This window comes from Brachyistius frenatus, unplaced genomic scaffold, assembly GCF_029030835.1.
Source record: "Brachyistius frenatus isolate BFR_SWC_R1_liver_20210118 unplaced genomic scaffold, ASM2903083v1 Contig_143, whole genome shotgun sequence".
In the NCBI taxonomy this organism is placed as follows: Eukaryota; Metazoa; Chordata; class Actinopteri; family Embiotocidae; genus Brachyistius; species Brachyistius frenatus.
In genome coordinates, this window is record NW_027210742.1 from 938,476 (window position 1) to 960,732 (window position 22,257).

Consider the following 22,257-nt stretch of genomic DNA (forward strand, 5'->3'; position numbering starts at 1 on the left):
TAAAACTGTTTTTCATGTTTTTTTTTTTTACATATAAATTTCAACAATATTTTCTCATTTATTCCAAATTCTAAAGGGGTCGTGGGTCAGGAAATGATCAGGTGTCAGGTAGCTAAACCCAGTTAACTAACTGGCAGCATGTGTGAATGTCGAGAGATATTTAACGTGTGGAAAGTCAGTTTATTATATTATAAGAAATCCGCAGCATAACTTGGTAACTACCTCAATTCAGAAGACTTTGGAAAACTGGATGTGACTTGATATAATGGTAATATAGTTCTGTTCCCTTTTTTTCTCAGTTTTCATTACAAAAATAATAAGGCTGCCAACTTGTCATAAACTTCAGATTCATCTTCTAACTGGGTCTCTTTAAAGACTCTTTAAATCCTTTTTTTAATTATTTATATATATATATATATCTAGATAAAGGCCAGTTTATTGTTGAGGTAGGTGTGAGCTGGGCTTGCAGGTATTTGTAGCTGCAGAAGATGTTTTAACTTAAATTATTCGTGAAATTGTCTTTAACTGCATAAACTGTGATCATATTTCCAGCTTCACGACCTCTTATCTTCTTGTCGTTGACTCCAGCTCCCCACAATCAAATCAATGAATGAAGGATGAATTTAATGTTCAGAGGTCATTTAGTTTCTATTTTGTCATCTCATTTATTTCTCATTCCTTATCTTACACTTGCTTTCAAAGTTACATGACAGCATCAAAATTGCGTGGCTGTAGTGGACAACGGGGAGTTTTCAGAAACTTGGCATCAATAAGCAGCTGCAGCCAATCAAATCATGGGAATATTATAGTTTCAATCAGATTATGTCCGACATTATGAGGGAGCAGCAGCTCGTATGGAAACAAGTGAATCACAAGTATTAGTCAACAAGTTTACAACAACATAAAATTAATTTTCACAGTTATTTGGACCACTTGGACTTCCTGAAATTTCCCTTAGTGAGGCGTCATCACTATCTAATATGGAGATTCACCTCTAATTAAACGGGACATAGACGTAGAATTCATAGAGTGTGCATCATTTAATTAGAAAATATTTGTCCTTCTGTCCGCAGATGGAAAACATCTGTTCATTTTGTTGCTATACATTCGGGGCGAATTTACGTGTATTCTCATTTTGGGAAGGATGTTTACCATTAGTTAATTAATCATTTAGTCTGTAAAGTTTTAAAATAAGTGAAAAGATGCTTAATTAAAAAAAATTAAAAAAAAAAACTCTCCCTTAATTTACTTTACAATTGAACCCTTCAACAGTTGTATTTTCTCTTATGGGGGTTGAAAGAAACTCCTCGAGTTGTGGTGTGTGATGAATAAAAGAAAAACAAGCGGCTTTGTGAACGTATTACGAAGTGTGATTACATTTATTATTACGCTCGGCTAAATCAATCATATCCCGACAAGAGAATCCAAGGTCCATTTTGAGAACTCTATTTCTGAGGCAGTCGAAAACACGCGTGTGTAACCGACGACAGACACGAGGACGTCCTGTGTTACTCACTCTTACAGGGAATGTTAATAAAAACGTCAGTGCTCCGAAGCACAACATGGCCAGGATACAGTATATTCAGAGGTTGGTCAATGAATCCTTGGTCAGTACCGAAAACCTCAGTGATTATTTCACAGAGAGCTAAGATTTCTGATTTCATTCTTTCTGCATTTTTCTTTTTTCTTTAACCTCTCGCTCTTTCTTATCACCTCAGAACCTCCCACTCTGTTCTTCGTGTGTGTCGGGGACATGTTCAGTGTTACGACTGTTGTTTTGTGTCCCACTGGTCAACAACAGAGGCTGTGAATTCCGTAACGTACCTTTGAACGGTGAACACCTACCTCGGTGTAAACAATACAAGATCTAAAAACTGCAGAGATTCTATTCAAGAAATGTTCAAGTAAAATGAAGGAAAGTTTCCCCCTCATATCGGGTTTTTATGTCGAACCACGGCGTGAAGGCTGCACGGCGTTTAAACCCTTGTTCTGCCGTCTGTCCGTGTCGCATGTTGAAATGTCGCACTTTCATCATGCAGCTCTGTGTCGCAGCCATTTGTTAGTAAACTAGCTCCGGTCTGTGATTCAGACAGGAAGTGTGCAGTCAAGTCTGAGGACTCTTTAGCATCAGTCAGTCAAGTGTCAGTTCTACAGTTTGACCACAGTGTGGCGTGGTTTCCTTCGGCTTCACAGTCAGCGGGGCTCCGCAGACGGTTGGTCACAGTGGAAGAAGGCACATTGAGGAAAAAAGGCTCAGCGGCCGACAGGCACGTTATGAGGACGGAGTGGTTGTTAGATCTTGGGCCTCCAGCCCTGTATGAATTGTGAGATCTTGGTCACGTGGAGTCGGCTCAGGTGGAAGTCGTGCGACAGGATGTCCTCGGTCAGCTGCACCAGGAGGCTGCCGTCGATCCGCTCCCTCTGGAACACGGCCACGGCCGCCTCTGATAGGCCGATGAACCGCAGGCAGGCCGACACTTCCTCCAATGAGAGCGCGGACAGGTCGGCAGGAGGCCGCCAGGTGGGGTCGGGGGGCGGGGACAACCCCTCGGTGGATGTCCCGCCCCCCTCTGCACCTCTGAAGGAATCTGTGGTGGGGTGGTTGGTCGTGGGCTCGGGCGAGGGGCAGGGGGACTGTCGGTTGAAGGGGTTCAACGCACCGAAGGGAGCAAACCGACTCTGCGGGGGCGGCGGTCTGAGTCGAGGTCCGGAGGAGGTGAAGGAATCCACCCACGGCTCTGCCCAGGTGGCCTGTGCAGGCTGAGGATTGACTGTGCTGTCTGCAGGGAGGGCGGAGACCGGCTCAGGACTGGCCGTGTTCGGGGCGGGGCAGTCTGCCCATGAGCAGGGGTAACAGTAGAGGGAGGCGTCTGGAGAGGGCGAGCAGCTGGGACGCAACCGGAGAAAGGGATGTTAGCTTCTAGGACATATTTGGGTTTGGATCATCAACAAGTCAATTTAAAATGTTAATTAAATTAAATGTTAAATAAACCAATAAAATTCCAGCAACTAGATGTTGGAAAATAATTATTGATACAATGTTTATATGTCAATCAAATTTAGCCTAGTTGATAAAAATAAAATAAAAAAAATCTCAGTAAAACGTCCGTTTAGTGGCTGTTTTGGAGCTTTCAATCATTTTGCTTTATGCTTCATGTTTAACATGCTGAGGATTCAAATGTTGGATTCCATGACAACTGGGCAAACTCCATCCAGTGATGAAGCTCATGTTCTCATAGAAATCTCTAGAACAGAAGCTGAATGCAGCTAAAACGGAGCTTCTGTTGACTCAACCATAGTTTCCAGGTGTCTGGATTAACTTTAGGGCAAGTTTGCGTTTGTCTTTTCTGCTTTAAATAACTAGAAGTATATATCGGAAATATCGGTTGCAACAGCTTGTGAATTACGTCCAGCGTTCAGGCCATAATTTAAAAAAGTTGCTGCCGATACTTTCAGTAATTGCAGTAATGATTCCAAATAAAATTATGAAATAAAGTCTGAATTGTTGCATGTTTAGAGTCAAACTAAACACCGTACCTGTCCTGCAGTCCAGAGGAGTAGAAGGAGAGGTTTGGTCTCGGGGACGTGGAGGTTTTGGGGAAGCGAGGAGGAACCGGAGGGCTGGGAGCCGGACTGGAGATGGAGCCTCCTTTAGAGCAGCGAGGGGGAACCGGAGGGGCGATCAAGTAGCGACACTCCTCTCTCACACACACACACACACACACACACACACACACACACACACACACACACACACACACACACACACACACACACACACACACACACACACACACACACACACGTACATCACAACCACATACACAGCAGCAAAAAAAGTTAACTCCTAGAATTTGACTTCTCGGGAGGCTTTATGGGAGTGTGTGTGTGTCCTGTTGGGTAAATGTCAAACTCGGTGACCTTTACACCTCAAACAAACTCCCTCGCACACAGTCGCTACACACACACACACACACACACACACACACACACACACACACACACACACACACACACACACACACACACACACACACACACACACACACACACACACACACACACACACACACACACACACACAAAGACCGAGAGTGTCTTGGCAGGCTAAATATCAGGGAATGAAGAACACTGTGGGTGGCAGGGTATAATCCAGCTGCAGAGCAGATATCAACGCCCACACAAACCTTTCTGTTCTGCTGCCGTTACTTCGAAAGAAAAAAAAAAAGTTAATTAACCAAAACAAAGGCATGATAAAGTACCCGTTAAAAAACACCAGACTGTATGCAGTCAAATAAACAGTAATGCCGGGGAGTGATCTTACGACAGCAAAATGTAAACAGCTCAGCAGCAAAACAATCTCGTTTTTAAGACAAAACAAATTAAAGAACAATTGAATTTTGAGTTAATTTCCTAAAAAGAAGTATACGATCTTAAAAAGTTTCAAGTTGCACACGAAAAGCATAAATAAAGTTCAGTAGAAGAATGAGCTTTGACACGACACGACACACACACACACACACACACACACACACACACACACACACACACACACACACACACACACACACACACACACACACACACACACACACACACACACACACACACACACACATTTTTTAGCTTACAGCTAAAAACGAATAAATCAGATTCTAAAAAAGTAAAAACACAACAATCATACAAATAGATTTAGTTAAACAACAACTATTATACTGCACTTTTCACCGTGAAAGGAATCTTCCACAATCTCCTCATATATATATATATATATATATATTGAATAAAATGGATTTGTCTCCATTAATCCCAGTAATGATATAATCACGTGAAGTTCACGAAAGTTTGGGCTTTCACAGTTTTAAATTCTGAAGTGGCGGGTGGATAAACCGTGTGGTAGAAAATAGTGTTGTAAAGGAGCAGATGATACACTTTCATTCAGTAGAAGAAAAGTGGGTCGGTTACCACAAAAGCACAAAAGTAATTTATTAATCACGTTACTATGGATTAATGTAGTTCAGATTAAGTTAAAGTGTATTTACTTGATAAGAGAGAGCCAAAGTTAAGTCGCCTTTACTGGCTCGTGTTATGGATTGTTTTTCTGTTGTGTAGACTGTTGTGTTCAGTTGTATTTCCTGTTTTACTTTGTAGTTTTGTAGTCTTTAGCTCAGGCTGAGTTTTGTATTTCCTGTTTTACTTTGCAGTTACCCCCTCTCCCCCCTCCGATTAATTCCACCTGTCCCTCGTTGTGCTCCTCTCCCTGCTGCGTTAGTTTGTGTGCTTTTCTTCCCTCTTTGTCAGCTCGTTTCTGTTGCCTCTTTGTTCCTGCGCCTTTTCGTATCAAGTAAGTTCTGTGTCCCTGTTGGTTCTTCGTTGCTTCTGGATTTTGCCTTTTCATTTCTGTTTTTGGATCAAGCCCCAGCTGACTCAATGAGTTTTGGATTGCGTGTTTGTATTTTGTATCTGGGATTTCTATGGAAATATCCAGCTCCTGCCTTTAGTGATTCAAAGTCTTTGTTGCATGAGACCTCCTGTTCCTATGCTGTGCGTTCGGTTCCTTCCTTCCCAGTGAACAACAACAGCTCTTCCCCGTTTCACCAGCATCCTGGCAGCTGATGTTAAATGCCAGTGAAAATAATTGTTGTTATATCTTCGTTAAAAGTATGAGATTCTACGATTTTTATATCCTGTTATACAGCAGATAACGTTCCTTTTAGACTCGGACCAAAACTCTGATAAGAGCCCTTAATCAGGAAACCAATGATACTGGCAAGGTAGGAAGGAGTGGGGTTTATTGTATTGTCTCCTCAGAAATAGCAATTTGAAATGAGTTGTTAATCACATTTTGGGAATAGTTTAATCATTATGTGCAGCACGTTCTGGTTTCTGCATCTCAAGTTTGAGGATGTGCTTTTGTTTTGTCAGTTTTATCGTTTTTCTTTTCACTTTTTTCTGACTTCAAGTCAGTTTTTTCGATAAGTAATTAACACAATCAACAACCAATAAGTAATAAGTAAGTTATCCTTATATACCAATACAAATTTAACACCCTTTTCATTTGATAAATGGTTTCTGGGAAGTGCATCGCAGCAATCACAGACGAACAAAATCCCATCAAAGTATTGTGATAATTTTAGTGTTCATAAGAAATGATTAGCCTGTTGCTTTGTGGCCGTCTTTTATGACAAAATCAACACTAACCTGGTCAATCCTTAAACCAAACACTCCGTCAGTAGTATGGTTGTATACCTGTGGGAATAAACTGCCTGTGCTCTGTTTACTGAATTATTGTATACATGTTTCCTGTTCACTGTTTACGACTGAGCTGTTCACCGGCCTCCAGGGACACAAGGACATGGCGGCACACATGTATGTGTATGTTGTATGTGTTCAAGTGTTGCAAGCACAGAGGTGGCGTAAGGCTGCCTTTCCAGGAATTCAGTGTGTGTGTGTGTGTGTGTGTGTGTGTGTGTGTGTGTGTGTGTGTGTGTGCGTGTGTGTGTGTGTGTGTGTGTGTGTGTGAGGTTTAAAAGCTGTAATGTATGAATAATTCAAGCCTGACTTTTAACGGCCGGATGCTGTTGTGGACGGAGAAGGATGAGAGACGGAGGGACGAAAGAGAAGGACAGGAGGTGAGGACTTGAGACTCACAGCATCAGATTTGGGAGGTACGGGCGGCGGGGTGGACACTCTGGCCACCACGGTACCCAGAGAACCGTCCAACGAGGAAGACGAATGGAAGGATATGAGGTTTGGCTCCTTTCCCAAGCCCTCCGGGTTCTGATTGGTCCAGAGTTCCTCGTAAGGGATTTCCTCACTGGTCCTCATTTCAGCCTCAGTCCACTCGGGAGTCACGTACTCCCGCTCCTCGCCTGGCCCCTCCCCCAGCCGCTCTCCGAGAGAGTCCCTGCAGCGCTGCGACATGCCGTCTGAAACCCCGCCCACGTACCCACACATCGAGAGGCGCTGCAGCGCCGGTGCCAGCGAGTCCTGGCCCGACACGCACATGCGAGAGCGGCGAGGGCTCACGCACTCCTCCGTCATGCACTCCAACTCCGGACGGGTTTCTCGAACGGCGCGAGAGTAGGCGTCCGGGTCGAACGCATGTCGCAGCAGGAGGCTCTCCAGCGCCGCCGTGTGGACGGAGGCCTCGGCCACGTTAAACCGGGGCATGCAGCGCAGCAGCAGGAAGTGCGAGGGGGAGACTTCCTGTCGGCGGAGCACCATGCACAGCACCACCGTCTTGCTGACGATGTTGAGCAGCTTGTAGCGGTGGCCCTCCCGCACCGCGTGGCGGTCGTAGGGGTTTCGGGGCGGCCGCGACGGCACGGACACGTTGACGGGGAGTCGAACTCTCTCGATGATGCTTCGTACCGTGTGCTCCCCTCCCAGCATGCCTTGCTCCAGGGGGGAGCGTGTGCAAAAGCGTCCACGGCAGCCAAAGGGCAGGCTGACACTCTGATTGGTGCGATGGTTCATGCAGACCAGGCAGGGAGTTTTACCTGAGGAGACGGAAACAGAAGGTCGATTAGCAAAGCATGGAAAGAGGACCAGAACATACGCTCATATAGTTTGGCTCCACCAAGTCTTCGCCGTGATTACAGTCTGGAAACCCTGTTCGCATGAAGGTTTGCTGAAGGGCGGACCGATCAGTGAACACTTGCTAAATGTGATGACGTTGAAGTTTCCACCAAGGAAGTCTGCAGCGGTCATTTACCAACCCGCCGTTGCCCTCTCCTCACATCGGAGGAGGGTTTCTGTTGTTGACAGCAGGTTTCAGCGCACAATATTATATACCGAATATTACCAGACCCAAATTCACTGAATGTTTACATGGGTCTGTCTACTTAGCTGAGGGTTTTTTTTTTTCTAGTCGTTGAATACTAATGGGCGTAGACGTCGGCGTAGAGCTCTAGAGAAGCCTTTAACCAATCAGCATTGAGCACCATATTACGTATTGTCTGCGCCAAATGTCTACCACCATCGCTACTGTTGGAACTACTTCGACTGGCCTCTGATCGGTCGGCCAACCGAAGCGGCTGAGCTAACCTTAATGTGAACAGAGATTCCAGACTGTAATCACAGTGAAGACTGAAGCCGTGAGCAATGGTCAGGCGGAGACGAGCTAATGTCTTGTGGTTCAGCAGAGTTTTAGCAAACTGCTGCAACTGATGCTCCAGTTTGTAGTTTGGTAGATACAAAAAAAAAAAAAAAAAAAAAAGAATATTTCTCATACAGGTTGATTGGCTAAACTTTGCACAGCAGCACAGTCAAAGTTGGACAAAGTTCAAGTGCGACGGAACCAGATGTGAACTGGAGATGGAGCAAATGTTCGTGGGATGTCGTGTTGAAGAGAGCCCGACCCCTTTTTTCATAGTAGCCATACTCTTTTCTCGCTTTAAATCTTCGAACCACCAACCAGCAAAAAAAAAAAAAAAAAAAGAAGCAATCTGTATCCCTTCAAAAATAGCGAGTATTATGTCCTTTTTCAAGAAGAAATGAATCTTCACTATCACCGGTGTTGTCACCGATTCCCTTTTCCTGGTTTTCATGTGCGTGTGTCACCACTGAAACAGGACTTCATACGACGCCAGAGGCATCTTGGCCTTACTCACTTCTGGGAGTCTTTCCCAGGCGTCTCAGGAGCGCGCTCAGTCCCGTCTTTTCCTTGGAGGGCGTGGCACAGAGAAGCTCCGCCTTCCCCATGAGTGACAGCTCATCTCCAGCCTGCAGAGTGAAGCTGTAGGGCTCGCTGTCCTCACTGAACTCCCCCGAAACCACCTGCAGCGCACACGTACATGATCACAAGGCTAGCTACAGACTGAGCGTGTTAGTTGTAGTACAAAAGAGAGAGAAAAGCAGAAGTGGGAAAAGGAAGTGACCGTGCGCTAACCTTGACGCTGAAAGTGATCGTCTCCATGACGAAGACCCGGTCAGGGAAGACTCCGGCAACTTCCTCCACACTGGAGAAATACTGGACGGGATCCCTGACGTCTCGGTCTTCATCCAACAACTTGAACTTGCCTATGGAGAGGATGAATGTGATGAGGGGGGAGGGGGGGGGGACGAGAAGAAGAAGAAGCGAAAACAAAGGATGGAAGAAACATTAAGGTGTAGGGAGACAGGAAGTGATTAGGGGGCAGCGAGAAAAGAGAGAGGAGTGGAGGAGGACAAAAAGTTTGGAGAGTTGAAGAGGGAAAAAGTGAAGGGGAGTACGGCAAAGAAAAAAGGGAGAGATGAAGAGTTGTTTTTGTTCTTTTTCTTTTTCTGACTACCTACACACGCATATCTGCAGCAGACACCGTTTGGACGAGAAGAATACAAAGACACCTCGGTGACCTGTGACCTGGCACCAGCTCCCCGCCAATCGACGGCCGACGGGGTTGGCATGGCAACCAATAAAGGACCCCCATTCTCACTCAGAGCAGAGACACATCACCATGGAGACACTCTCACACACACACACACACACACACACACACACACACACACACACACACACACACACACACACACACACACACACACACACACACACACACACACACACACACACACACACACACACACACACACACACACATCTCTCTCCCTGGCTTTGACCCTTTCGCTCCTTCGCTCGTCCCCTCTTTTCCTCTGATTCTCTCACTCCTGCGCTGCGGCGTTTTGTTGTTTTTACTGTAAATAGTTGTTGGTTTGCGCCACTTTTCGCATTTTACAGAATGCAAACCAGCTGCGTCAAAATAAGATCTTTATAAAGAACAAGCTCCTTTTGTCCTTTTATAATTTATCAGTTTATTTGATCGCAATTGAAAGGCCAAAAATCCTTTTTTTACTTTTTTTTTTCCCCTCCCACAGTCAAAGTGTTTGTGAGGGAAAGACAGATGAGAAACTTTTTTTTTTTTTTTTTTTCTGGGCAGCAGAGCAGAATACCAAACTCCACCATCGTCTACGCCAGCACCTTCTCTCCCTTTTTTCTCCTCCAACCCCCCACCTTCCAATTCAAACACAGCTCCCAGGATGAGGAGCTTCCATCCACCAAACAATAACCAGCACTTTTCAACAAAACTCCCCCCTCACCCCGTCCCAGCAGAAAAGTGGCAGGCGGAGGAAGTTTGAGACTCCGAAATGTTACCAACGGAGCAGCAGAACAGAGATAGCAACAAGCCACTGTGAGAAAATCCGGCCGAGGCTTTTAAATGCCGACACATCAGGCTCTGGCTGCGACTATCACATCAGACGGGCGGCTGCGGCGCCACTCGCTTCCCCCCCGAAAACCCCATTCACGACGGGTGATCATTCAGCTTTTCTGTCCTCTCCGCTTCACGTCATCCCTGCCTCCCACCGCCGGGCGGAGGAGGAGGAGGAGGAGGATGCAGACAGACCGAGAGGGAGGGAGGGAGGCATCCTGTGGTCCATCCCCAGGGGGGGGAAAAACCTATATTGCTCTCATCCTAAGCTTATTTGGACTTCCTGTATGAGCTCACCACACAGACATTAGCTCACCACCGGCGATGGCCTCTTGATTCCACAGCAACAACTCACCTGACATATTTAAAGAGATACAAAGGTGGTCCTAAAAAGTGTGCATACATTTTATCTGCCTTTTTTTTTTTTTTTTTTTTTTTTTTGAATGCCTGCACCCCCATCTAAAGAGGACGTCAGGGTGATGTATTGCTCCGGGGTCCTGGAACAGAAGAGGCCCAGACTAATCCGTTATTTTGCCAGATAAAAAAAAAAAAAAAAGTGAAAGCAGCTCTGACAAGGCCTGTTAGACTCTTAAAGTAAAGCGCCTTTTCATCATTACTAATTGGCTAAACACAAATAAGCAGGTCTTTTCCTCAAAGAGACGACCAACTGATTGACAAACAAAGAGAGTCAAATGTCACAACTAATAATGGACCCAAAAAACGGATAAATCATGGAGCTCACGCTTTGTGTCATCAAAACTAGACAGCTCAGCTCACTCAACTTGATTTAATTGGCCCGTCTACTCGGACAGACTTCGATGCTCACATCGTATGGATGCACTGACTGGCCACAACATTAACGATAAACCACTGAATAAAATCCCGGGACATCCGGTTGGTTTTCTTCATTGTTGCGTATTTTGTTCGATGTCGATAAGAAGAAAGAAAAGTAGCATAATTTCAGCGCCATTCTACGACGGAAAGCAGAAAGAAAACGAGAAAAAACACGGAGCCGCAGACGGCTGGAAGATGCAGACAATATAGTCTGTTTGTTCTGCAGCAATGTTTGATTTTACATGTCACAGCACAGTCTATAGTCATAGTCACATCCTGCAAAATACTATGGCAATAATTCTTAAACAAGCTCGCTTGGGTTTATAACGGATTCTTTCTCTGATTCTTCTGACAGACGACATCATGGAAATCAGACTGCAAGGGCTCAAACCTCCAAACAGAACTTCCGACAGAGATGCATCTGATGGGCTGATCTGAGTAATTAATTGGAGTGCCTCCACCCCCTCCCCCATAAAAATGCACATGATTTGGCGAGATCCTAAGATTAGTCATTAGGAGACCAATTCTGGTGTCTGCCTGGCTTTAAAGCGAGATTAAGAGTTTAAGATAGCAATCCTGGAATATATATATATATAAAAAAAAGGCTATGAGAAGTTTGCATTGTGTTTAAACGTGTTTATGCCAACAGTACCCCTCAACTTGTATGTAATAACAACTATTTAATGTCTCTGAGGTTCTGCAGACTAAATTGCGTCACAGTAAATCCAGTGTTTGTGAAGGTTAACGCTTACAGGAGTCAAATATTTGCATGTCTCAGCTCCTGCAGCTCCTTTCATTTGAATGTGTTTCTTTATCTCCCTTCATGCGAACGCAACACTTTCTGAATCTCTGAGAAAACCCCGGTGACACTAATGCAGTCACTTTTACTGAAGTTCACCTCATACGTCTCGGTGCTATTTCTACGTGTTGTTTCACTCATGGGAGCGATGCTGGCTGTGATTCACGTGCTTCCAGTGTGAAATGCTGGAGCGTCTAAAATGATAAATCCCCCCACCCCCCACCCCCACCCCCACCCAATCCAATCAAATGTTCTTTCTTTCTTCCGAAAAGGAGCCCGGGAGGCGGTGGCGGCCCTGTGAGGTGACATCAGCGCTCCATCAGTGGAGGAAGCGATGGAGAGGAGGCATTAAGATCCAGTTACACGGCGAATGATGTGACGGGACTGGGAGTCGGAAGAATGGGGTTGTGGGGATGAGCTCCGGTGAGGTCATACTGACTGGACTCATTCAGCAGGAAGACGAGTCAATGGGCGAAGAGCCGCCGGGTTAGGTCACACGGTCGCCGGTCGGATGTGTGAATGTGAGGTAGCTGTGCTGAGTGTATTTGTCTGAACATTAGGGTTTCCAGTTTGGGAATATTATTTTCGTATTACTATTATTCAGTATAGTTAAATGTGACCATCCTTTTGCTCATCTTAAACAACTTGTTAACATATCTTATTCCAGCTCTTCTTTGAAGCTGTTTAATGTTTACGAGCGAAACGCTTTAAACCGACACTCGTATGTTTGATTCATGGCGGTGCTATTTTAGCAAATGGAAATTTTCAACACGTCTTTGCTGCATCATCTTGTATGCGATATTTGCTAACTGTTAATCACGTCATCCAGCTCCACCACCGCCGCCATTGTTGGAGCTGCATTAATGACCGACTGTCGCACCGGTCACTGATCGGTCCGACCCTTCAGAGTGGCTGAGCGAAACCTTAAACGTGAACAGGGTTTTCCAGACTATCACCATAGCGACGACCGCAGCTGTGAGAATTAGGCGGGCAGAGCCGGGGCTAGTGCACGTCAGGGTATCCGCTCGAATTTCTCTGCAGATTGGAGAATAAATGTTTGGCTGCAAAAAAGCACGAGTCGGTTCAAGCTGCCTCATCAGCGGGTTCTTACTTCTAAAGGGGCTCATTCTCGTGGGTAAGCTCTTTAGGAGTGTGAGCCCTCTTATAAGTTTTCACACGTGACCCGAAGGCCTTTTAGGAAAGTAACACTGGAAGAACATATGAACTCAACAAAGAGAGGCTCCAATCAACCCTAGTGAGGTTTTGAATCCACAAGCGTGCACGATGCAAAGCACAAGAATTACTTCACTGACCGGGACGATCATGTGAAAGGTTTTTTTTTCACGTTATGTCCCACTTAAAAGACAGCTTTTGATTTGACCCTATTGAGCGAATGAAGGGAAAACCCTGACGATTCACCAGTTCGATAAATCTAATTAAAAGTTAACGTGAGTTCTGAAAGAAATTTGAACACTAAGATTACATTACTTCCCACTATTGATATATAAGTCTGTTACTACTTTGGCTGGCCGTCTCTCAAAGAAACACAAATTCCCCACCAAAAATAGAACAAGAGGAACATGTTGACTGTGTTTCCCAGGAGGGAAATGGACATTTTAGGGAACATTTTTATTTTTACAGATGTCGACAAAATTTGGCCCGACTACCAAAGAAGTCCGTCCATGCTAGTGTATACAAGCAGTGTGTGTAATGTGTGTGTGTGTGCGTGCGTGTGTGTGTGTGTGTGTGCGCTCACCCTGGTACTGCAGAGGGATGTCGATCTTGGGTCCAATTACGTAGTGTCCCTCCTCTAAGCTGTGGGCCGTCACCGTGGTCCACTGACGACAGGAGTGTAAGAGCACCACATCCTCCTCCGACAGACCCTCCACACATTCACCTGCAACACACGCATCAACACACAGACGGATGCAACAGTTGGTTTTTATTTTCTAAGGTTACACAAAGTAGATCAGCGGTTAAAAAAAAACAACAACAAAAAAACAACAAAAAAAACGCCCTCAACACGACTGACACGGACTCAAGTGTTCATAATTACCACGATCAGTGACAGTGCACCAACCCCCCCTTAACCTACTCATGTGGACCCTGCTATGCAACTGGCAACCTACAATTAGACATCCCACATACGTCCAAACACACACACACACACACACACACACACACACACACACACACACACACACACACACACACACACACACACACACACACACACACACACACACACACACACACACACACACACTTACTTCTCGCCAGCTTTCACAAGAGCAGCATCGATTTCTGCTGATAGCACAGTGGTACAATTCAATCACACGCACGCACGCACGCACACACACACACACACACACACACAGACAGTTGTAACACTCAAGCCTTTGAGTCAAACAATCGTGTTGATAGACGGCTGAATATAAACACAGCAGAGAAGGGAAAGGACTGTCAGTAGGAATAGAAAACCTCATTGTTGGGAGAGATAATAATCAACAGAGGAGTTTTCTTTCTTTTGGGAGGTTGGCTGATTGTCACCTGTGTTTGTATCCGGGAGTCTCAGATCATTCTGGTCTGTGACGTTAAAGGTTTTGCTGCGTGATAAATGGCCGCAAATCACAAAAATGCTCCCTCTTATCTCTCTCGGTTCTTCAACCACGCGGCTCTGAATGTTGGAGCCCGACTGATTTATTGGTCGGTTTTTGATTTAATTTGGCATTAAGGGCTAATTTAGTCATTTAAAATTAGGACATTTTGGACAATAAGGTGTTTGTCACAAATGTTTGATAACCACATATCAGCCGATATACTGATACTGTATGTGTTTTTTTTTTTGTTTTATTTTACTTCATCGTAAGGGCATCTGCATCGGCCCCAAAAATCCAGTATCAGTCGAGCTCAAGTGGCAAACCGCCATGATGTCACCCGTTGGTTTGTGGAGTGTCGTTTTGCAGCCTCAAGTCTGGCATTTCAGCCGTCGCCATCCTGTTTTTTCGGAGCCAGAGATCACTGCATTTGGACGAGCAGGGGAGGAGCGAGGAGCGGATCTGACTGGAAACCAGACGACACCACATTCCTATACCAGAATCCCGACTGCATCCCAGGTATGTCAGTCACACCAGACACATTTCCAAATATCTTTAAGGCGTAATATCTAAATAATGACTAGATTATTTTCAGGAGAATCACCAGAACGCTGTATAGAAGGAGTGAATTTAGCTCATTGCACCATCAGAACTTGAGGGAGAAAAAAATATTCACTTATAAATTGACACTTTTTTTTAATGTCAATCTATGGAAGAGGAGGTTTTTTTTTTTTTTTTTTTTTTAAAGCCAGCCCCTAGTGGCCCTCGGTGGTATTGCACTTTAAGGCACTTCTGCATTGGCTTTACTTTTCAGACCTGCAGGTTATGTCCATTTTTTAATTTACAGTCAGGCTCTATTAAAAACAGCATCAATGACTTTGCTGTCAACACTTGTTGCTTGGGAGCTGTGTCCTAGAAGTTATGACTCCTATTCTTGTGATTATTAAGTTTGAATGCATTCATACTGAAGCATTCCTGTTGCAGTCCAGCAGGAAAGTCCCCATCACAGTGAATTAAGCAAACACACTACTGAACCACAGTCTCTCCATGCAGATAAACACTGTTGTTGTTTGTTGATGTCACTATGAAAAGGAGAGACAGAAAAAAAAAAAAGCCTACTTGTTGTCATCATGTGCTGTTGTAAATAACTAACTACCATCTGGGGGAGTGTGGGGGGGGGGGGGCTGGCTGGCAAGGAGGCATCTGTGGGGTAACTACAGTGCAGTTAATAAACACCTACGGGTGCTCTCACAATGTACACGCGCGCCGCCAGAAGTAAGGTGCGTAATTTTTCCGGGCATTTGGAGCGCGCTTTTGTCCACCAGGGAAAGTTGGAGGTTTTCCTCCTCGCCGCTGCTCGTTAGTATTCACTACATTCACCGACAGATTACAGCATTTACATATGAAAAGAATTGAGCAGCACTTCAGCAGCACAACAGACACTTTGTGGCTTTCCGGGCCTCGCTGGACTGGAACAACTTTGGCCATGACACCCATCGCCCGTTCCCAAAGTAAAGACACCAAATCTGGTGATGCAGGGAATCACGATGGCAGCAAAACATAAACCTAAAAAAAAAATTGGAAACTGCACACACGTGACATTAAGACTTCCTAACGCAAGTCAGAGGGGTTGGTGTGAAGTTGTAAGGTTGGTGTCAGGTTTAAGCTGCAGCTGCAGCAAGGTAGCCAGATTTAACCAAAATAAAAACGGAAACAATGTCAGTCTGGTTTCAAAATAAGAGCACCAAACGTGCCAGTCAATAACCCTTACTATGCAGTTGCCTTTCTAACATTTAGTCAAATCATAGTTCTGAAATGATGCATGGGATGAACAATAATACAAACGATCCAATCCTGAAAAGCAAATTTCCTTTATCTGCAGCAACCCATCATCCACATTTTTGTTTTAAAGTGTTGTTACAATAGCGCATGTGAAATTGGGCTATCATAGACTCACATCTTAATTCAGTTAATTCATTAGGATACGAGACAGCCAAGAGATTCTGTCATACCCTTAATCATTAGTCATTTAAAATACAACATATCCATGTTGGTAAACATGATAATAGTGTTTAATGCAGTTCAACACAGTTTAATGGACTCGCGTAAAAGAAATTCTAGGAGGTCCAACTTATTAGATACAGATGTTGTCTAATCTAAATTGGGAAACAACGTCTAATTAGTGAGACCATCAGTCAACATATGTTTAAAAAGTTAGGTAATATTTTTTATTTATCTTATTTTCATTTATAAGACGCAACCCTTTACTCTTAAATGCATTTAAATTTCTGCTTTAAACTATTTGATTAACCGCATCAAAAATACATTTGCCTAAATTATAGGATCATTTAATGTATTCATTGTTTTATTGTTAACTGTTATTGTTGTCTGATGTTGTTTTGCCAAAGGTTACTGGAGTTTACTCTCTAAGCTGCTGAAAGCCAATTACATGTATTTATTCTACTCTATTTAAAACTTTAAAACTATTACTTCCTCTCCAAAAAAAAACAAAAACCAACCCCGTCTTTCTTTCGCTACGTGGCCTGACACGTTTACGGGTTTATTTTGAAAGTTGTGACCGGAAATCGTAAATGTTCTTGCCAACCTTGACACCGTAAAACTGCTCGTTAGATTCTTCGGTAAATTGCTGCACTTGTTTCTCACAAACCCTGCATCGTTATCCCAACTAACGCCCTTTTATCCACGATGGTTTAACTTCTTTTTTTTTTTTAAATTTATTTATTTATTTATTTTTTAAATGTTTCCCTAATCTTAAAAAAAAAAATCACATTTATCGTTATTTATCATCACTATTGCCATCCCAACCGCAGAGATACGAAGCGGACGGAGTTGGCGAACAACAAGTTGTCAAAAAAAAAGTTGTTACCGGTGGGAACACGTGGGGCAGGTGGCCCGGTCTCTTACCGTGGGCCAGGCGGACCAGGGTGGGCAGACGGAACTTGCTGACCACCGCGTCCAACGGCAGCGCCAAGGGGCTCCAAGTGATCTCCGACAGGCTCGCCGACAACTTCTCCATCCTCCCGGGTCATCACGGTACCGGAGATAAGGGTGGTGATGGTGATGGTGATGATGATGATGATGATGGTGACGGCGGCGAGGATGGGGACGCGGCGGAGGACGGCGAGGGCGACGGCGGTGGTATAATGGCAAAGAGTTTCGCCATGTTTGAATTGTAGGAGAGAGGGGAGCGTAGTCGCGGTCGGTGCGCACGAGCCGAAGGGAGGGAGCGCGAGACCTCTCTCGCTCGCTCTCCCCCCCCCCCCCTCTGTCATCCAGTGTTTGTCCTCCCCCCCCCCCCCTCCCCTCCCACATAGACATGCACAGTGAATCAAGGCAAACTCTGAAGTAGGCCAGTGCGTTTTTTTTTTGTGTGAAAACAATCGTAAGAGAGTGTAGTAGCGGAAAGTGGACAAGTACATCTACTCTGATATTTGGAGTCGCTGGTACTTTCCTTGAGTATTTCCGTTTTAATGCCACTTTATACTTCCACTCCACCACATTTCCCGAGGGAAACATTGGAGCTGCTTTATTGCACTCCGTTTACAGTTATTTGACCGTTGCAGTTCCTCTTTAGAATAAGATTTGACACGGTAGATCATGTGAACACGCTTTTAAACTACAACGCATTGTTAAATATTAAAACCAGCGGTTTCCGACTCGTGTGTCTCACAGAAAGCGGCGTGTAGTCTGAGCCTGAGATCGGCTTCTCTAGTCTTTGAATTTTGTTGAAATACAGCCTTGGTTAAAAGGACAACAGTCGTGAAAATGAACTCCACCGCCAACTACATTAAAACGCTACTTAGACCAAATGATTTGTACAATACACATTTGGCTCATCAGTGAATCGAACTGGATGTTTCGATCCCTAAAACACCACCGGTACCCACATTAAAGGGCCAATTTTCTGAGTATGACTCGTGATATTTCCAGTGCATTTTGCTGATTTATTTACTTAAAATTTTACGTAACATCAAAGTAAACATATTTTGAATATTTAGACACCCACGGAACAAAAACCTTTTGAAGCAGGGTGCAGCAATGACAGCTCCCTCGGACAGTGTAAGCAGACATTTATTTAATGACGTTACATTATGTCATAAAAGTCTACATACCAGAAAGAGCATCTCACCCCATCCGCTAAATGCAACCGTCTCAGTCCCGAAAGGCGAACATTACGAAGAAATAGTTGCATCTATTACGTCATTCAGGGGTCTCTTGAGGCTGTTTTTGGAGGAATTTGTTTTTAGTTTTAACACAATTTAATTAGCGTCTAAATAGACGTACTGAAGCAAGGTATTTTTGCACAAGTGCGGGATATTGAGAGGCTTGACCTTATACTACAAACCATGACTTTGTCGTTATACCGAGAAAACCACCTTTGTGTACGTCAGTTGTTCTGGCGTATAAAGAGCGGTTTACACCTGTATGTAGCGGTCTTATCACCAACAAATGTGCACTTCCTCACCGGGCGCTACATCTGTGGCCCCGAGCAGGACTCCGGTCAGCTCACTCAGTTCACTGAACCAAACTGTACACAGAAACCTATTCATTTGCTATTGATTTTTCTCAGCCATTCAGTTTGTGATGCAGCCAGCCCCTTTGTGCCATAACCCAGTGAGCGCTTCAGCAGAATTATATAACCGATGTGGAATCTATAGAGAGCCATTCAAAATCATGTCACGTAAAAGTAACGCGGTTTAAATGTGATTGCAGGTTATCATTGTGATCCAGTGGCCTCGTTTCCTTCCCAAAACACGAGAGATTTCTGCCTTCCCAGAAGCACACCAACACCCACTCAGCACCAAATATGGTGGTTTAGTCCCTGTTCAATAAGTTAAAATACAAACCCAACCGGGGATTTGTTGGCTATAAATAGCTCACCCATTCCTCCTTTTCTTTTCTAAGAGGGTGCGACAAACGCTGACAAAACGAGAAAGATTGTCCAAAGGGACCACACAGTCTGATCTGAACTGACCATATCTGTTTCCACTGACCATATTGGGCTGAAGTCCCCTTAGATATCTTTTAATTTTTAGTCATCATCAAAGGACGGCGTTAGTCAGTGGATTTTTATGTCCGTGTTGAAAGTACAATGGTAACAAAGTATGTATTGACCACATGAACCACAAGAAGCATACTTACTAAAAATGCCGTTTTTCCCCTTTGACATCACAATCTCCTCCCAGTGTTGCTCAGAGGTTTATTGCCATACCTTTTTATTCGTAATTGATATTTGGTGAAGCCTTTATCAGTGTACAGCCATCACTGTGTGCAAAACTAGCTCATGATACAGATTTTAGCACCAAAAAAAAAAAAAGTCAATAAAATGACTAAAGTTTAGGTTAGCAATTTTTATTTGTTTCATATTAACAAAAAAAAAAAAAATCAAATATGAAGGTGGACTTCTGGATTTGGGGGCATGGGGCACTATTTCACAGCAGGGGGGGAGGTCAGCATGCTGAACCACTCAGTGGGCAGGCTCTGCAAAAAAAATAAACATGTTTAATGTCACATCTCTGTCCAACTGGGCAAGAATAAACTATAATCAATTTATTTTGGCACCAAAACCACCACCATTCATAGCACCTATACATTTTCTCCATTCATCCCAAGCTGTATTTATTCATTTTTATTCTATTTTATTTGTTATTGTGTATATAGTTTGTGTGTATTTATTCATTGCTTATTTTTTATAATTGTTATCTATCTTATTTCTTATATATATATATTTGTAAATGTTTTCATATTGTGTGCACCTTTTTTTGTTTTCTGTGCTGCTGCGATGACTAAATTTGCCCACTGTGGGATTGATAAAGTCTGAATCTAATTATATATCAGCCAGAAGACAAGACTGTGCATGTGACCCATCGGTGACATCTAGAGGTGAACACATGCAAGTGTGCAACCTCTGACAAACTGACTTGACCCCTGCAGTTTATTATTTTCATAAATCAGTCCTCAAAGATTTACAACATTTCCCTAAATGGTCAATGCAGCCACGTACCAGGGGTCCTGAGGTGTAGCTACCACTACTGTGTAAATGCGTCCGTGCCACGTGAATGTCGACAAGCTTGTGTTGTTTCACAGTATATATATATATATATATTGATCATATTTCACAAGCCTCATCATATAGTATGAATACAAATGTTACTTACTGGCCTTCACAGCCTTCTTGCCTGGAGAAGGAAAAACACAAACATTATGAGTCACATTTAACCCAGACAACTGGCACAGTCAAGTATGCAATGATCAAGCATTTCTTCAGCTGCATGAACGGCAGGTTTATTTCACACTGATGTCCAACGTCAGTATTTATGTCCGGACGCTGAGGACGATTGGTTTTGTCACGCAATTGTTTACAATTGAGTGCAGCTCACCCCCCTGAAAATGTTTTTCAGTCTCCTGCACGTTCAGTTTGTGTGATTGCAGCCGTGTTTCCCCACATACTGTAAAAAAAAATCAGCAGGTCTTTGAACTCACCGCCATAGGAAACCTTGTAGTACAGGTATGTCATGATGCCGACGCCCACCCATATCTCCTGGTAGGCCTTGGTGTAGTAAGGGCTCACCACCGCCCACCAGTTCGCAAACATGCGTCCAGCCATCTGTAGGAGAGAGCAACAACACGGTCCTAAAGTGTCTGGAAGGAAATTACACAACAGCATATTTCTGTAGACATATCGATAGACAGATAGATAGATAGATAGATAGATAGATAAATAAATAAATATATATAAATAAATAAATAAATAAATAAATAAATAAATAAATATATAGATAGATAGATAGATAGATAGATAGATAGATAGATAGATAGATAGATAAATATATATATAGATAGATAGATAGATAGATAGATAGATAATATATATATATATATATTTCTGTAGACATATCGATAGACAGATAGATAGATAAATAGATAGATAGATAGATAGATAGATAGATAGATAGATAGATAGATAGGTAGTTACTTTATTAATCCCCAAGGGGAAATTCTTTCGCTACAGCAGCATTTATAGATAAAGAACTAAAATAACAGTAAAACATATTAAATATAAAGTGCACAGTATATACATATCTGGAACATACAAACCAAACTTCACTCACAATTTCTACACATTTCCTGATGTGAGGCACCTCATTAACTCTAAGTTTGTATTAGTTGTTACGTCGGGCTGCACTAATTCTAGATAATAATAATAATAATAAATAAAAGAGGATGAACTCGTTCCTTCATGCAGACAGTGACGCTGCTCAACATGAAGGATTCAGGACCCTCGTCGTCTTTGACCCTCAGCTGGCTCCAGCTAAACTGTAACCTCGGTCACACGCGAGGAAAGACGACCGCTGCAAGTGGACACTTGACTACTTGCCCTTGGAGACTCGTCCTGCGTCGGTTTAACTTCACTTTAACTCAAACTACTTCCGTCAATGGCGGATTAGCATCTCCTCTGCTAACCCGAGCCTTAGCAAAAGGCCGGAAGGGCGCCCGCAGAAGCAGCAGCAGCACGTTTAAGAAGCACGGAAAGAGACACCTGCTTCTTTATTAATCCCCCGTTGCACTGCAGCGAGTCACCAGTAAGTCCCCTTTTGCCAAATAAATGTGAACTCTGTCCTCACCTCTCGGTTTGTCACGCCGCCGGAGGAAGGTCAACACAGCCGCTGCTGCTGCTGCTGCACGTCAAAGTCGCGGAGGAACTCTTCTTCTACGCTCAGATATCGCGGAGGAACTCTTCTTCTACGCTCAGCCGCGTGGCGCCGCATTGGTGCTTTGGTTTTGCAGCGCCACAACATGGAGGTAAACCTTATTA

General features: G+C 43.9%; 2 protein-coding genes across 3 annotated transcripts; both read right to left on the minus strand.

Annotated features, from left to right (window-relative positions):
* Positions 1-451: 451 nt before the first annotated feature.
* gareml (GRB2 associated, regulator of MAPK1-like) lies at positions 452-17,675 on the minus strand. The gene is made up of 7 exons (XM_069715502.1): positions 17,346-17,675; positions 13,580-13,720; positions 8,894-9,024; positions 8,616-8,781; positions 6,641-7,502; positions 3,538-3,702; positions 452-2,887 (listed from the first exon to the last, which is right to left on the minus strand). Exons 1-7 carry the CDS (start codon positions 17,455-17,457, stop codon positions 2,293-2,295), a joined length of 2,172 nt encoding a protein of 723 aa, XP_069571603.1. The 5' UTR covers positions 17,458-17,675; the 3' UTR covers positions 452-2,292.
* Positions 17,676-19,772: 2,097 nt separating this feature from the next.
* atp5mj (ATP synthase membrane subunit j) lies at positions 19,773-22,176 on the minus strand. 2 transcript variants are annotated; one of them, XM_069715506.1, is made up of 4 exons: positions 22,067-22,176; positions 20,925-21,048; positions 20,600-20,620; positions 19,773-19,922 (listed from the first exon to the last, which is right to left on the minus strand). In XM_069715506.1, the coding sequence occupies exons 2-4, from the start codon at positions 21,046-21,048 to the stop codon at positions 19,909-19,911; spliced, it is 159 nt and encodes a 52-aa protein (XP_069571607.1). In that variant the 5' UTR covers positions 22,067-22,176; the 3' UTR covers positions 19,773-19,908. The 2 variants fall into 2 exon arrangements, with proteins under 2 accessions (XP_069571607.1, XP_069571608.1); XM_069715507.1 differs by having other exon boundaries at positions 20,925-21,083; positions 22,067-22,171.
* Positions 22,177-22,257: the final 81 nt, after the last annotated feature.

Bases quoted from the DNA above. Each gene is read 5' to 3' on its own strand.
- gareml (XM_069715502.1), bottom strand. From the start codon at position 17,457: ATGGAGAAGTTGTCGGCGAGCCTGTCGGAGATCACTTGGAGCCCCTTG. The intron at 9,025-13,579 runs GTGAGCGCACAC...TCCTCTCCATAG, and splicing joins CATCCCTCTGCAGTACCAGG to GCAAGTTCAAGTTGTTGGAT. The intron at 7,503-8,615 runs GTGAGTAAGGCC...CCGTCTCCTCAG, and splicing joins CCTGGGAAAGACTCCCAGAA to GTAAAACTCCCTGCCTGGTC.
- atp5mj (XM_069715506.1), bottom strand. From the start codon at position 21,048: ATGGCTGGACGCATGTTTGCGAACTGGTGGGCGGTGGTGAGCCCTTAC. The intron at 20,621-20,924 runs GTGAGTTCAAAG...TTCCTTCTCCAG, and splicing joins CTACAAGGTTTCCTATGGCG to GCAAGAAGGCTGTGAAGGCC.